Source organism: Scomber japonicus, chromosome 21 (assembly GCF_027409825.1).
Source record: "Scomber japonicus isolate fScoJap1 chromosome 21, fScoJap1.pri, whole genome shotgun sequence".
In the NCBI taxonomy this organism is placed as follows: Eukaryota; Metazoa; Chordata; class Actinopteri; order Scombriformes; family Scombridae; genus Scomber; species Scomber japonicus.
The window spans coordinates 12,132,370-12,148,799 of record NC_070598.1 but is presented as its reverse complement, the minus strand read 5'-3'; the positions used below and the strand labels follow the sequence as shown (position 1 = coordinate 12,148,799).

General features: G+C 39.6%; 2 protein-coding genes and 1 non-coding gene across 4 annotated transcripts in view; all 3 read right to left on the bottom strand.

The window, feature by feature from the left end:
* Nucleotides 1-136: 136 nt before the first annotated feature.
* Nucleotides 137-6,376, bottom strand: LOC128382868 (glycine--tRNA ligase-like). Its single transcript, XM_053342867.1, has 17 exons — nt 6,332-6,376; nt 5,308-5,409; nt 5,071-5,173; nt 4,838-4,979; nt 4,645-4,733; nt 3,308-3,384; nt 3,027-3,172; nt 2,784-2,933; nt 2,544-2,706; nt 1,981-2,145; nt 1,774-1,881; nt 1,188-1,333; nt 1,004-1,089; nt 803-912; nt 617-710; nt 346-536; nt 137-250 (listed from the first exon to the last, which is right to left on the bottom strand). The coding sequence occupies exons 1-17, from the start codon at nt 6,374-6,376 to the stop codon at nt 137-139; spliced, it is 2,031 nt and encodes a 676-aa protein (XP_053198842.1).
* A 1,914-nt stretch (nt 6,377-8,290) lies between these two features.
* Nucleotides 8,291-16,430, bottom strand: part of LOC128382684 (glycine--tRNA ligase) — a 116,768-nt gene continuing 108,628 nt past the window's right edge. The window contains exons 2-17 of one of the 2 annotated variants that reach the window (XM_053342682.1): nt 16,156-16,257; nt 15,358-15,460; nt 15,109-15,250; nt 14,654-14,742; nt 13,973-14,049; nt 13,728-13,873; nt 13,484-13,633; nt 13,231-13,393; nt 12,796-12,960; nt 12,128-12,234; nt 11,872-12,018; nt 11,678-11,763; nt 11,468-11,577; nt 10,057-10,150; nt 9,685-9,875; nt 8,291-8,803 (exon numbers count right to left, since the gene is read on the bottom strand). In XM_053342682.1, coding sequence (XP_053198657.1) covers nt 8,678-8,803; nt 9,685-9,875; nt 10,057-10,150; nt 11,468-11,577; nt 11,678-11,763; nt 11,872-12,018; nt 12,128-12,234; nt 12,796-12,960; nt 13,231-13,393; nt 13,484-13,633; nt 13,728-13,873; nt 13,973-14,049; nt 14,654-14,742; nt 15,109-15,250; nt 15,358-15,460; nt 16,156-16,257 — 1,998 coding nt within the window. In that variant the 3' untranslated portion in view covers nt 8,291-8,677. Of the gene's footprint in view, nt 8,804-9,684; nt 9,876-10,056; nt 10,151-11,467; nt 11,578-11,677; nt 11,764-11,871; nt 12,019-12,127; nt 12,235-12,795; nt 12,961-13,230; nt 13,394-13,483; nt 13,634-13,727; nt 13,874-13,972; nt 14,050-14,653; nt 14,743-15,108; nt 15,251-15,357; nt 15,463-16,155; nt 16,258-16,430 lie in introns of both variants that reach the window. The other variant, XM_053342683.1, reaches the window with a different exon arrangement.
* Nucleotides 14,838-14,972, bottom strand: LOC128382893 (small nucleolar RNA SNORA84). The gene has a single exon (XR_008323818.1). It is a non-coding gene; the product is annotated as a small nucleolar RNA SNORA84 (small nucleolar RNA).

The window sequence follows — 16,430 nt, the reverse complement described above, 5'->3', positions numbered from 1 at the left end:
GTGAAATATAATATAAGTTTTTACCTGTATGTAAACATGTGGTATAGTAGATGTGGTGTTTGAAGAAATTATGCCAGTTCAGTGTAAAATCTTTATTAAAAAATTGGTCCATGTGTGTAGAGGATTCCCAGTTTGGTTACTCCTTCTTGCTGGACTCCTGTCCTTCAAAGATGGGGTACTTGCCCTCCACCTCAGCCCACGTCAAGCTGCAGTTAGCCAGATCTCGAACCATCCCTGGCAACTCAGTGACCTGCAGTATAATTTGTTTTATTAGTACAATAAACAAAAATGTGATACTGTATCAGCCTTACATTTTGTTAATGAAAGCAATAACACATGTTATACCTCAGCCCTGATCTGTCTCATCGAGTCACGGTCTCTCAGAGTGGCTGTGTGAGGCGTCTTTTTCACAGTATCGAAGTCGATGGTAATGCCAAAGGCCACTCCGATCTCATCTGATCTGGCGTAGCGCCTCCCGATGGATCCTGAGGAGTCATCCACCTTGTGAGACACTCCGTTTTTGGTCATCGCCTCAGCTGGAAGAAGAAAGAAGACAGTTTGAATCAAGCATGAAATCAAATATTTACATGAATAAACTGAGTTCTAAGTTACTCACATAATTGGTGGACAAAAGGCTTAAACTCCTGGTTCTGGCTCAAAGGAAGGATGGAACATTTGTATGGAGCTACAGTAGCAGGAAAACTGAAAAACTGGACAAGAAATATATCATCATAAATAAGAAAAACAGCAGTTCAATCAAAACAAACATATGACTCTGATTCCTGCTTTGAAACCAGCCTACCGTCCTCTGTTCATCCTCTTGTCGGGTGTGGAACGAGTGCTCGAAGATGGAGTACATGATTCGACCAATGCCAAAGGACGGCTCGATTACATTGGGAACAATCTCCTCCACTGTGGGAAAACAGAGACAGTTATTTTCCCACAAGAACAAAATACTCTTGTACTATCCGGCTCTGACACCAGGTTTGGTGTCGCCTCTTACCATGCAAAGTCTTCTGGAACCTCTTCACACTGACCATGTCTTTGGTCAGTTTGAATGTTTTCCCCTCTGTCTGAAAGCTGAACTCCCTGCAGACATAAGCACAACAACAACATCACTAAATTAACTTGGCATATAAATACATACAAACATTTCTTCAGCAGTAATCAGTGCAGCCAGAAATTACCCGTTTTCATTGAGAAGCTTCTCCTGATCAGTGATGTAGCATTCATCGCAGACAGACAGGTATTCCAAAACAAACTTGGCATCTTTCTTGTATGCCATGCCTATGGCGCCCTTGTTTGGCTCAAACTGGATGACATTTACTACTTTGTGAGAAGAAGTTAAGGAATAAAGCAGAGGGAAACAAACACTGATATATTATCACCTTTTCAAGTGATATATTGAACATGTGAGCAAACATTATTTTTCTCATTGTCATATATGTCGAGTTGTGTTTCTATCCACCTGGTAAATGTAAGTCCAATATTCACTTTCTTTGTAGCTCTGAATCCAGCTCTTGAGCTGCTAAATGCTCCACTATGTTCACCAGCTAGATGCCAACTGTGTCTGTTTGCAACACTATTAGAGCAGTGAGTGTCATTTCAAACACCACACACAGATTTTTGTCTGTACTTACATACTATCCAATGTGAGCATACCAAACCACAGTTGGAATTAGAATTAGTCTTGCAGAACTCCAACAATTTTTAGTATTGAGATATAGTCAAACAGTATAGTCAAGTTTGAGGTTTGAGAGAATTGAAGGATATGGGTTCTTTCAGGGGCTTTTCTGCCACTAGAGGGACCTTGGTGGCTCTGGTGTGACATGAGAGGTCATAGCAGGAACGGTCAGCACAGCCAACGATCTCAATCCATCCCTGAGAGAAAGAAAAAAAACAATCATAAAGTGAAAATGGTGTACACATATTCTTATAACTGTTGAGTCTATGAGTGAGAATACAAGAGAAAAGATTTACATAGGAGGTTTTGGACTCAGCATCCCAGCAGTCACATGCATAGTGAGCCATCTCGTTCTCCATGTGCTGACGGAAGCGCACTTTATCTTTCGACAGCCCAACTTTAATTAGATACAAGTAGATTCTTCCAATGAAGTAACCCAATACAGAATTGTTGATCACTCCCTGCAGGAGAAGCAACAAGTATTAAAAGATCACATTATTATACATTTTCTTCATATTGATGCAATACCCTTCAGTGTTAAATAAATGAAATTACACATTGTCATCATTATAATTTATGTGTCAAGTTAGTGTATCACCTCATTGAACCCATCAAATAGTTATCTTAAAGGTTGACTTTTTCAGTGTTCATAACCAAATGTGTGAATAAGGTTCAGCAGCATGTTGTTGTAATTTAGTACATTTTTGAAAGATGACATGATCAGTTTTCCTGTTAATGCATTGATTTTTGACAATCTAGTGGCTAATTCTTGACCATCAATGACAATGTCAACATCAGACTAAGCATAATTCTCAAAGAATAAACACAATCCTAATGTTTGTTATGAACTTTTTCCTACCTGCTCCACAGCATCTCCCAGCCTCATGATCTGCGCAGACTGGCCACTGGTCTGAGCCTTTGAGGAGAACAACATGATGTCCAGGTCGGCCACATTGTGGAATTTAGGGTGGACCTTGTCATTTGGATCCACAAAGTGCTCGATCTCTGCCATGGTGAACTCCCTGCAAGCAGGCGAAGGTTAAATCTCTGTGTATGTTCATTGTAATTTACAGATGATTCATTTTAAAGAGTTTCATACCTCACACGAATGAGTCCAGAACGAGGAGAGATCTCATTCCTGAAGGAGTTTCCAATCTGAGCAGCACCAAAAGGAAGTTTTCCTTGGTTGAACTCCAGTAAACGCTTGAAATTAAGGAACATTCCCTGAGCTGTTTCGGGCCTCAGATAGCTGAAAAGCAGCAATAAATAGACAAAATATTTTTTTCACATAAGACACCTGTATCAGTAGTGTGCACAGATGTTGGTTCTTGCTGATCCATACCCGGGCGTATTTCCTCCTGGACCAATAGACGTCTTAAACATCAGGTTGAAGGAGACGGGAGGCGTGAGGTCATTTCCTGTGGAGGGAGACTTCACGTTGTATTTCACAAACAGATCAGCCAACTCCTGCTGAGTGTAGTTGTCCATCTGAAACAGCGTGACAGCAGCAGTGAGTAAGGGTTATTCTCCTCTTCGGCCAGTAGATGTCAGTATTTTCATTAACATCTGCTTTAAAAACAGCATGTGAGTGTGTTGAAGAAGATTTGTTTATGGAGCACACACCTGAGTGATTACATCCTCCATCTGGGTCACCCTCTCCGCTGAACATTTCTCATCTGACATCAGGTTTTTCAAGTGGGCTGTGAGTGAACAAACATTTCATTCAGTGGCTATTAGAATGATTCCATTAAATGTGAGCTTTAAAAGAAATTGCAGGCATTTGCTTGGCATCTAGTGTGCTATGAACATATGTTTTTAATCTCTCCAGGCATAATTATTATATTTTTTTCTGTGCAGACATTTGGATAAAGATATCCACTTGTTTGCGAAAAATTAAAACATTTAAATCATATTTTTTAGCATGACACTTCACATATAAGCTTTGATGAATATTTAAATTTTCTGCAAGCAACAAGCTTCTTTATGTCAAATACTTAAACACATACCTGAAAAAACAGTTACCTTTGATATTTGAACTCTAGTCCCACCCCTGCCTACCACTACCTAAAACCCCCTTGAGCATACTAGATAGTCCAGTAAGGCAGGTAAAAACCTGTCTTTGCAGATTTTTCTGTTCAAACTACCACTACACAAAATGACCCAGAGAAGTTGAAAAGTTAGCAAATGTGGTTGCAGATTGTTGTGATATAATATTTTGAAGTTAATGTTAGTGTAATTTGGACACAGATAGTGATTATCTTATCTGAGAGAGTGCTTGGCATACAGGTCTCTCTAGGGGTGAAATCTGACACCATGCGTTATCAGTGGTTATGAGCATCATAGATATAGGTTAAAAGAGGAAGTAGTAGTAGCTGCATATCAACCCAGTGGAATGGGACCATGCTGTGGTTTAGGTATGGTTAGGTTTAGGAGCACAAACCATTTGGTTAGGGTTAGGAAATGATCATGGTTTGGGATAAAATGATCACTTGAAATGTGGTTAAATATGATAACTGTTGGTTCTGAATAAGTAGTTAAATGCGGTTAAAAAAAAAAAAAAAAAAAAAAAGAAGTTAAACAGCCTCCCAAAGGAGGGCTAAAACTATCATCTCTTGTTTGAATCTTGCAGGTTGCACCAGCTAACTAGCCACCCACCCAACCATTTTATATTGACGTCATCTGAACTAGGTCACCTGCATGGGTTATAATTACTTGAGTTGCTAGATGAAAACTGAAGGTGTAACTCAAAAAGGAACTCTACCTTATCAATGGTAAATAGCGCCCTTATGAACCTACTAGCCTCATATAGCAGGTTCCTATATGAGGCTGATAACCCCTGATAACATACATTCAATAGAATGATAACATTCTGAGTGGGTGCCAAAGCTCAAGGGAGGACTGAGTGTGGTGGGGCTCATTTTAATCCTCTAAATGACTTAATGATGGTCAGATAAAGTCACCTTTGAGGAGGTGATCAGCACGGTAGCAGTCTCCTGTCTTGGCATCTTTCACCATGTAGTCAGCAAATTTATCCACATGGCCTGATGTCCTGAAAGAGGGAACAGATTATTTTTTCAGTTAAATCTGTATTTTTCTTAGTTGGGAGTTCACCTGTGTTTGAATATAATGAATAAGTTTTAGAGTGTCACCTACTTGAGGACAGGTTCTGGAGTCAACATGGTGCAGTCAATCTCCAGGATCTGCTCCTCCTGGATGAAGTGCTGCCTCCATACCTGCAGGATGTTGTTCTTCAGGGCGCAGCCCACGGGGCCAAAGTCATATAGGCCACTCACACCTTAGACATAATGAAAGTGAAACCTGTCAGTGATATAGATTATGGTTACAGCTTCTCCTATTGTGACATACATTATGGTACAGTATTTTACCTCCATATATGGCAAAAGCCTGATCATAGAAGAATCTCCTCTTTAAGGTATCCTCCAGCTTCACTCTGTCCACTGTGTCCTCTTTAGGCTGCAAGGCTAGCTCCTACAAGTGAGAGAACATGATTGATTGTTCCTTTTTTTCTTCTTTTTTTTGAAGTAAATCGTTCTTTAGGAAGCAGCCGAAATATTCTGATAGAAAATCAGGAAAAGATAAACCAGCAGTTGTAAAACTCTGACCTTTGTTTCAAGAATCTTCTTGCGGGCTTTCAGTTCTCCAACAGCTTTGCTCAGCTCTGACTCTGAGGCACCCTGCTCTTTCAACCGATGCACCAATTCACCCTGCATAAAAATGAAATTCTTTACCTTCTTTTCACACACAACCTCAGACAACAACTTAGTTTTACCTTGTGTAGTTGTTTCACAGTTAGTCTTTCTATTGTTAAAGTTCAATTTAGAAAAAATAATTCTCTCAAACATGTACATGCACATATAAAAACTGTAAATTCATGAAAATAAATATTGTTATAAGAAAGCAACTGTGGTTTCTTTTTGTTTTTTGTTTTGTTTTTTAATGTATGAGCACATGCTCATAGGTAGTGATGACTTTAGTGGGATATGACCTGTTAAGGAGGAGATTGATTAATTCACTCTCTAGCTGATTTTAAGATTAACTAGAGAAAAAACTATAAATTGACACAAACTGAGCAGTTTTATACATCTATAACGTGCCAAAATTCACTTTTCAATGAAATCCACTCCATGATGGAGCTATTTACTACTAATTGGAGGAGATAGTAGCCTCCAATTCTAGTTTCACTTTGAAACATGTGGTTCTATAAGATCAACGATTTCTCACCAATTTAAACAAGTGTGACAAAGTTAAAAAAAAAAAAAATCCTGAATTGTTTGTGAATGTTACAACAATATGTCCTAATAATGGGCAATTGTGTTTATTTTACATCATGCTACTGTGAAAAAATGGTCTGTATTAACATGCTTCTGAGTGGATCATATAAAAATCCTACATGCAAACCCACACACATAAATCTATTTTTGACACATGTACATTTTAAAAGATTAACACTTCTTCAATCAACAGTTATCCATTCCTTTCATTCAGACTAAGAAAGATCATTAGACTAAAAAAGGTATTTAAGCCAAAAAAGACAACAAAAAAAGCTTTACATTATACAGATTATAGATAAAGATTGTGTTTGCCCACCTTTTCTATGCAAGTGTGTAATCTGGTATAGTAACTCACCTGTTCCCTCACAGCCTCCCTCAAAGGTGCCAGCACTTCTTCCATTTTTACACGTAGGAAAGGACAATGAGCCAACTCACAATCTGCTCTGAACTGAGCACTTCTCATTTCTCCTCAGGCTTTATGTTAAAAGGGAACAGAAAGGGGAGGTGCCTGCTCATGTAGGCTAGAGTGCTTTAAGCTGTGTTGTCTGAAACAAGCGCTTTCTGTTGCATCATCCAGGAAACTCAGTCAAAACTTCACTCATTCTGCATTTATGACAGACATGAGCAAATACCACCTGACCAACCTGGAGAGTAAAGAATAACTTAAAATAACACAACATACAGCAGTCAACAACACTGTCAAACTGTTGGGGGACACACAGGAAGCAGCTGGGACTGTAGGAGTACAAGAGTGTGTACTCAGCCAGCAGTGGTACTCACACACATTTTCAATCTTATCCTTATGCAACACCTCCACAAGCCTCAAATCCACCACCATCATGCCCATTCCCAAAGAACCTACAGTAACATGTCCCTTTAACCAGTTGCTCTCACCCGTTACTTCAAAATGCTTTGCACAAGTACTCACACACATCAAAGACATTGTCCCAGCTGATCTAGACCAACAGCAGTTTGCCTGCCATGGACTGAGGAAGCCATATGTGTGGCTCTCAGTACAGAATAGCCCACTCTCACCTGAAAAGACACAACACCTATATGACAGGATGCTCTTTGTTGATTTCAGCTCAGCGTTTAAAATCATTATACCAAACAAGCTGGTTGACAAACTGTTGTCATATGGACACTGGATATCCTCATCAACCACCCAAGGCTGTCAGACTGGGCAAGCACACATCCTCCACCCTCAACATGAGCCCCGGTGTCCCCCAGGGCTGTGTGCTGAGCCCTCTCCTTTATGCACTCTTCAAATATGACTGCCAACCCATCTAAGATTCAAACACTACTAGGTTTGCAGTTGATACAACAATGAAAAGACCTAGGACATAACTGTGGATTTCAGTACTACCAAGAATATTACACACAGTCCTGATTACATCAGCACGGAGGCTGTGGAGAGTCCCCAGCATCAGATTCCTGAGAGTCACCATCACAGAAGACTTCTCCTGGACTGACAAGACCTCAGCAGTGGTAAGGTACAACAATACCTTTATTTTCTGATTAGGCTGAGCTGAGGCTAGCTCATTTTACACTGAGGGGAAACGTGATTAAATACATTTGCTAACTGCTGTGAATACCACCTGAACTGCTTACATTTGGCAGTGTCACTGCTTTTGAATTTGGCCTTTAGGACAAATTTCTCTTAGAATCAGTGGTCTGCTGCATGTTACAGTCTGTCTTCTCACTTCATACTTCTCTCAATATCAATCAGACCTCCTGGCTACAATTAAGTAGGCTATATCTTTGGTCTATTTATAATGCTTGAGATTTTAATACCTGCTGACTAGGGAATAATTTATTATACTGGATGATTCACACACAAACAACATTGAAATACTTCATAACTCATTCATACACACTCTTCTATTATTACATCAGCCTGAAGGTTTAGTACTGTACCTTGCTCAAGTGCCAGGGATTCCCATGTGGCACCATCTAGTGGCTAAAATGAACAATCACCATTCCAGAGCAGCAGCCACATAAGACAGTAACAGGTCCACCAATTTACATGTGACAAAGTAGCAGAGATTTCTTACATATACATCATTTAACAGCTGTAACATCTACTTAACTGTATTTTCTTAACTCTTTCATGACACATTTCAGAACCGTTAATTCCCGCCCTTTTTTGCTGGCATTGGAGGAGTCCAGTAGTTGTTGATTTATAATCTGACCTCGTATGGAGACCTCTGGTTCTGTGCAGTGTGATAATGTCATTATTGTAATGACCACAGTAAAAAATAAACCGGAGTCATTCTGAAGCTGTAAACACATCATAAAAAACATTACAAATATATGCCGGTGTCCAGTAAGTGCTGGCTGTTTTTATTGAAATTGTTAAATATCTCAATCCAGTCTGCCTGAAAAGCGGAATGGTGAAAGCCTCCTTCCACTGAAGACTCAACAACCTGATTACATTTTTCTCCCTTTTAAAACACATTGGCATGGTCATAAGATGGATGAAGTGTTGCTCATCAAAGAAACAAGAGTCCTGTGCAAGCTTTCCTCAACTGTTATATATGATGAATACATGACATTTTAAGTGATTGCAGTGGTGAAGAACACAAGGAGGGCTCAGTGCACCACCATAGCTTATCACATTTACAGTTGTAATATTCTTCCTGGTGATGCATACGCAACAAGTCTGTGGATTTTCATGGATTGACAGGCGGACGAATGGGCTTTACTCTTCGGTTGTGTCCTTCTTGCTAGTCTCCTGTCCTTCAAAGATGGGGTACTTGCTCTCCACTTCCGCCCAGGTCATTGTGCCATTGGCCAAATCCCGAACAATCACAGGCAGCTCACTGACCTGAGGACAGAAAAGATTTGTTTACTCGAGCGTGTAAATTATGCAATCACAACTGAACAGAATAAACACACAATTGGGTAAAAAAAAAAAAAAAAAAACGAACAGTAAAGTGGATTATCCTTTAAATGTAAAAATTGGTATTAAACACAAATAAGGTTTTCAAAGCTCTGATGTCAGCACTTGTGACAGCAGTAGCAACTAGTGCTCCGTCTCTTTGTCTATACAGAGTGCGTTTAAGTGACCTGGAAATTTGGCAGTAGTCAGAACCTAACATACAAGCACTGTAATTGGCTGGACAAAATGGAGGAAAATAGACTTGAAGCATAAAACCACGCTTTGTGCCACACCTAAGCACATGTTGGGTGAGAGAACCACACACGGCATTACATAGCTTGTGCCCAAATAGGACTGCAACATGTGTCAGTGTGCCAGGTTATAGAAAATAGGTGCGGGTTGTCTAGCAAAAAAGTTAAACCTGGCTTAACTTCTGCTGTAATGCAGAAGTTAAGCCAGCAGTGACACCCAGCAGCACACATCACTGGTGGAGTACTTTATAGCATGAACACATTTCATTGTCTCATTTGCATTTTTTTTTCAAACTCACCAGTAGCAAACCAATTTCAAATAGATCATCTATTTAATATCACAATACCATTTTGGGTATGTTTTGCTTTTAAAGGGAAATAAGAAATTAATGTAAGTCTACAGCTGAATGAGAATTTAGTAACCATGACGATAGCTTATGTTGGAGAGTTTATATTTACACCATCCTCTGCAGCTGCAAAAGCAATTATGCAAAGTGACAAGTAAAATGCTGGAAGGGAGAGAAAAATTCTGGGAATCCTAATGTTGGAAAGAAAAAGACAAGTGAAGTGCTGTACCTCAGCCCTGATCTGCCTCATTGAGTCACGGTCTCTCAGAGTGGCCGTGTGAGGTGTCTTGTTCACTGTGTCGAAGTCGATGGTAATGCCAAAGGCCACTCCGATCTCATCTGTCCTGGCGTAGCGCCTCCCGATGGATCCTGAGGAGTCATCCACCTTGTGAGAGACGCCATTTTTGGTCATCGCCTCAGCTGAAACGAGAAAGAAGAGAGGAGAAGAGTCATCAGTTTCAGTTGAGCATAAAATAAAATATTCACATGAATGAAGTGAGCTCCAAGTTAGTATTCATCAAAACAGCAGAGCATGTCATTTCTGCTTTTTCTAGCCAAAAGTGGAACATACAGCATATATTATCATTATGTGGGCACTTACATAATTCCCTCACGAAGGGCACGAATTCCTGGTTTTGACTCAGAGGCAGGACGGAGCATTTGTATGGAGCTACAGTTGCAGGGAAGCTAAAGTACTGCGGGGGGAAAAAACAGCAGAAAAAACAAGCTTAAAATACAATACATGCAAAATACAATTTTAGTGTGCTCTAGACAGCCAGTAATACAAGCAAACTCAACAGGAATTTTGCTGATACTTTTAAGCAATGACATCATTTTGTTTGTGTTAAAAGGGAAACTTCAGTATTTGTCAACCTAGACCCTATTTTCCCATCTTCTTCATCTAAGTGACTAATGGGGACAAGCATTTTGGAAATTGGTCCAGTATTGAGCGAGTGTGCTGCAGCTGTGAAACGGGCTGTAAATGTAATCAGATGGGACAATTGTGCCCCATCAATGAACCTCAACTAAGAGAGTGTTTGCTTTTGCCACTGACAGGCTTGGTTTGGTATTGTGTCTAACCAAGGCTCGCTCGTAAAGAGTGTCAGCCATGATTTGGAATATCTTTCAGATAACACTCCAACACAAACAAATAAAAATAAAAAAACTCTTCCCAGCACTCCTCTCTCCAACTGTGTCATGGCTGAATATTTATCCTATTTCAACAACTCAACTCTCGCAGGATTTCAGGACTTCTTGAGCGAGACTTGATTAGGCACAACAACAAAAAAAACTAATCAAGTGGAAGGTTAAGAAAAACATTTAATTTCTCTGCATGGTTCTTTCTATAATGACACTCTAAATAACAATTTGAGCATGTCAATGTCAAAAACAAGCACTTATAGTGGATGTTTATTGATGGGGCACTATTGCCCCAAAGGATTACATTAGAGCCCATTTTGCGGCTGCCAGTTGAACAGCTCTCACTCACTCACTCAGACTCAAAAACATGGAGGTCGGAGCTTGGTTGGAGTTTCCTTTTAATGTTTCGCTGCTTTAACACACTATGTAATCATTGAAGATTATGAGAAATTACTGATAATAATTACTGTGCAGGACCTTCAGGCAGGAGTCAATCAGAGCAGATTTAATAATAAGAACATAAATGGATAGAAAATTAACAATAACAATCTACAGCTAATTTTTGCAGCATGGTGATCTATATCCATGTCTACTGGAGCCTGACCTGTTTCAATGCACTGCTGTCATTGTATATAATAATGCTTACTGATAATTACATATTTTGTCTCAAGTGCTTAATAACTATGTTTGAGGAATCATTGCAAAAAAGTGTGTTTATGTATTTATAAGCTTATCGACCAATATGTCGATATTAGAATATTTTACTCCCATATATATCAGTACTGGCTCTGATATATATAATGCATAAATCATATCTCCCACTCACAGTGTATATTTCAACACATCAAGGCTGATCTCAAAAATCTACTCACCGTTCTCTGTTCATCACCTTCCCTGACATGGAATGTGTGCTCAAAGATGGTGTACATGATCCTACCAATGCCAAAGGAGGGCTCGATTACGTTTGGAACAACTTCCTCCACTGTAGACGACAAAAACAGACAGGTGAATTGCAGCTCTCATAATCCCAAAATGACCATCATTCATCAACATCATCACATCCTCTTGTGAGTGAATCTCACCATGCAGAGTCTTCTGGAAGCGCTTCACATTGACCATGTCCTTTGTGAGTTTGAAAGTCTTTCCTTCTGTCTCGACGGTGAATTCTCTGTGGAGAAAAAAATGATATTACTGACTGTACTGGAAATAACAAAGCCTCGACCTTTCATTAGGTGCCCAAACTTGTTTCTCTATGACTCCCGTTAACAGCACTCACCCAGCCTCATTAAGCAGCTGCTCCTGTTCTGTGATGTAACATTCATCACACACAGACAGATACTCCATGACTATCTTAGCATCCTTCTTATACGCCTTCCCAATGGCTCCTTTGTTAGGCTCAAACTGGACGACATTTACAACTTTGTGTGAAGAAGTCAAGGATTAAAACTAATGGGTGTATGATTACACATTTTGTGGTGTTCGATGGATCAAAGAATTGTGCAGTGTTGCAGCTGCTGCAGTTTAAGGATATGGGTTCTTTTAGAGGCTTCTCAGCAACCAGAGGGACCTTCGTGACTCGTGCGTGGCATTTCAGATCATAGCAGGACCTGTCAGCACAACCCACAATCTCGATCCAGCCCTGCAAGGGACAAACACTACATTAGGCAACAGTACAGCATGTGGCTTACCTGACATGGCGATGCATTTGCAAAACATGAAGAAACACTGCAGTAGAAATAGGGCTGTCACAATACCAGATTTTCACTACATGATTATCATGGCCAAAAATTTTGATGAAAAAAAATATATTAGTGCTATTAGTCAAATTTATCTTTAACTTTGTTAAATGGGTGTTTTTTCTCTATCCTGGCAAATTATTACACTAAAATACTAGTGTAGGGAGGTGGAGAATGAGTCTGTAACCATAAATGTAAAAAGCGTACAAAAAGAACAACACTTGATGCATAGTAAAAAAAAAAAGAAAAGAAAAGAAAAGAGAGATGAACTGTTAGGTGCGTCTGTGTGTGTGTGTGTAGTGTTGTGGAAAGGGATACAAAGCAATAATTGAAAGAAATTATTTTAGAGGTGCTGGACTATTTACACAAAATTGGCAGCTGTGCATTACTTCTTTCTTTTTCTTTTTAAATATTGCAGTTATCGTCAATATCAATACATCATACAACCCCTTGGAAGAACATACATAAGAAGTTTTGGTTTCAGCATCCCAGCAGTCACAGGCATAGTGGGCCATCTCGTTGTCCATATGCTGACGGAAGCGCAGCTTGTCTTTGGCTATACCAACTTTAGTAAGGTAGAGGTAGATCCTCCCAATGAAATATCCCAGGACGGAGTTATTGACCACTCCCTAAATGAGAAGAAAGAAGTAAGGAATCTATGTTAGAGTAACATTCTTTGTTTGCAAAATAACATTTTGTACTTCACATTTATTATCCAAGTTAACAACTGGTCTAATCTTTACTAGATTTCAGTTATTGAAAATTCCAGATGTGCATTTGTAATATTATAATACAATATTTTAACAATATAACTCTGCCCTACATCATTACAAATAATCAAAGGATGTTCTTTTATGCTCTAAAGAGTAAATAATAATAGTCAAACAAATAAGTCCTACCTGCTCAACTGCATCTCCCAGCCTCATGGTATGTGCAGACTGGCCACTGGTCTGGGCTTTAGAAGAGTATAACATGATTTCCAGGTCAGCTACACTGGAGAATTTAGGGTGGACCTTCTCATTTGGGTCCACAAAGTGCTCGATCTCAGCCATGGTGAACTCTCTGCAGAGAAATGTGGTGCAGTTAAATACCTGTTTATGTAGAGATACATAATACTTAGGAAAATAATAAGTGACTCAGAAAATCTCTCACCTAACGCGAATGAGTCCAGAGCGAGGAGAGATTTCATTCCTGAAGGAGTTTCCTATCTGAGCAGCAGCAAAGGGAAGTTTTCCCTGGTTGAACTCCAATAGACGCTTAAAGTTGAGGAAGATTCCCTGAGCGGTTTCAGGCCTCAGATAGCTGCAAATTTAGATGGATTTAATCAATTACCCAACAATAACACAAATGTGACCGCATAAAGGAAAATCTATACAAAGTGTTGTTGACTCTTTACCCCGTCATATTCCCCCCTGGTCCAATGGACGTCTGAAACATCAGGTTGAAAGAGATGGGTGCTGTGAGGTCATTTCCTGTGGTAGGTGACTTAACGTTGTATTTCACAAAGAGATCGGTCAGCTCTTGCTGGGAGAAGTTGTCCATCTGAAAATAATATTAGGAAAATAATCATTTAGAGGCTTTTTAGAAACAGCTTATACACATAATCCCCCAAAAGAGTATTTACTGTCAATCAGCACTGACCTGAGTGTTGACTTCCTCCATCTCTGCCTTCTTCTCTGCTGTACACTTTTTATCAGACATCAACTTCTGGAGATGGGCTACAAGACACAGAGACAATCATTTTATAAACTGTTGTGATAATACTTATAGTAATATAATCTTGTTCCATTGATTTTAGTCTACATGCAGATACAATACACTTTGTTTTAGACCAGATCTGTGCTGTCAAAAAGCCACTGGCTATATCTCAGTTCATACATAACAACACTTGACATATTACATAACACTTTCATGGGTCATAATGTCATTTCTTTTTTTCTGGCATTCCAGATTCATTACTCTCCAAGTCTTGCATGGACTGACATGTTCTCCTGACATCTTTCTGCCAGATTTTGGCACAGCTCCAGCCTCTGATCCTTACAGCTTGTATTGCTATGAAAGCCCTGTGTGATTTCTGCTGGTCCGACCACTTCCATTCTCCCTCAGGCACAACAGTGATACGTCAAGTTTAGCCAAACAGCAGCAGCCACTGACTACACAAGTCTGGACTGTGTCCATCCATCCCTCCCTCTGCAGAGATCCCATGAATTATACAGACGGAAAACTTAAAAAAAATCTGTTTTTGGGATGACTAATTGTTAGTTTACAAAGCAGTGGAAGCCAAGTCTCAAAATGTATTCAAAGACAAACAAGCAGATATACCTTTAAGGAGGTGGTCCGCCCTGAAGCATTCACCATTCTTGACGTCTTTCACCATGTAGTCAGCAAATTTTTCAACATGTCCTGACGTCCTGAATAAAAATAAGGAAATAATACAATAAATATGTCAAAACTTGCTAAAAGAAATGTTATAAAAATTTCATTCCAATCACACAAAAGAAAAAAACAATGTATCTGCAACCGGGCTATGGAATGCTGCAATAGTGACAGCTTCCATGCATAAAATTGCAGATTTAATGTGTGCCTGTTTATAAAAACCCACAGTTCAGCACTACCGAGCTGACTCTGGGAACCACCAGGCACTTTGTAAAACCTGTGTAACACGTCTAGAGGACATGTAATAACTTGATTTCATACTAATTATGATAAAACCACATTTATATCATGACTGACACAGCCGGACAAAAAAAGGGAAAAAAAAGCACCAGTGCACCTACTTGAGGACAGACTCGGGGGTCAGCATGGTGCAGTCGATCTCCAGGATCTGCTCCTCCTGGATGAAGTGCTGCCTCCAGGCCTGCAGGATGTTGTTCTTCAGGGCACAGCCCACAGGGCCGAAGTCATACAGGCCGCTCACCCCTGAGGAGCATTACTGTATGGTAACAGAGTGCTTAAAGACTATGTGTATGGTGGTTTATGCCTAAACTGAAAATATTAATCCCCCTTATTAGTGGTCTTAATCTCACCTCCATAGATGGCAAAGGCCTGGTCGTAGAAGAATCGCCTCTTCAGGGTATCCTCCATCTTAGTTCTGTCAACGATGTCATCTTTGGGTTGTAGTGACAGCTCCTGCAATGAATAATATATTCAAGACATTTTTATGTTGCTATCAAAGTACACAGTAGCTTCATTAGAGGAGGCACTGAGGTCCATTTAAGTTAAGTTTTGAAATTAATACCAACTTTGCAAAACTCTCACATGCAGTATTACTCATATTGTGTTTACTGTGTCTATTTGTCCTGCACTGTGTAGTTGTGAATATTTTTATTATTAACTGTACATGCATACTATTAATAAACACACCGTTTATAAACAATCAAATTTATATTTATATCTGAACTGATATTCATACTTATGTTTATATTCTGCTTTATGCATACACATGATTTTTAGCATGTCAATATGCACAATAAGCACATAGTCCTCCCACACTACATAGAAATGTAAATTACTATCCCTCTTTGTTATGTTTACATGCATGCTTGATGTTTTCTGTTTCTGTTACTTTTTCTGTTGACATCCGGACCACATTCAGTTCCTTGGACTTGCTATTTGGTGAGTAAATCTGATTGTGACCAGTTATTTCATCTAATTGTAACCCTGAATAACTGCAGTGCAGTCTGTTTATTTAAAATGGAGGTGGATGTGTCACAATTGACAAGCCTCTGTCCCCATTCCTGCCAGGGCCATTTAAAACAGATTTAATAACTGAATTCATCCTCATTTATTTGGACTTAACATTAACCAAGAGTATATTGCCTTACCTTGGCCTCGAGAGTTCTCTTCCTTGCTTTCAGTTCAGCCACAGCCTTTGTGACATCAACATCAGGAACGCCATCCTGCTTCATTTGGCGCACCAGGTCCCCCTAAAACAGCGACAAAAGCCGTGAGCCGGCTACAAGGCCTAAATCGAGGCATGTTTACATATCAATCAGCTGATTGTTGGGTTGTTTTACAGTAGAAGCATTAACTTGGCTTCCTTTCTTTAACCCCACCCTGCTCGCAGACGTCTGCAGCAGTAGCAGCACATTGAAACGTG

Coding starts and splice junctions, on each gene's coding strand:
- LOC128382868 (XM_053342867.1), bottom strand. CDS start 6,376: ATGGAAGAAGTGCTGGCACCTTTGAGGGAGGCTGTGAGGGAACAG. Junction 5,410..6,331: donor GGGAGGCTGTGAGGGAACAG/GTGAGTTACTAT, acceptor ATTTTTATGCAG/GGTGAATTGGTGCATCGGTT. Junction 5,174..5,307: donor AGAAGATTCTTGAAACAAAG/GTCAGAGTTTTA, acceptor TCTCACTTGTAG/GAGCTAGCCTTGCAGCCTAA.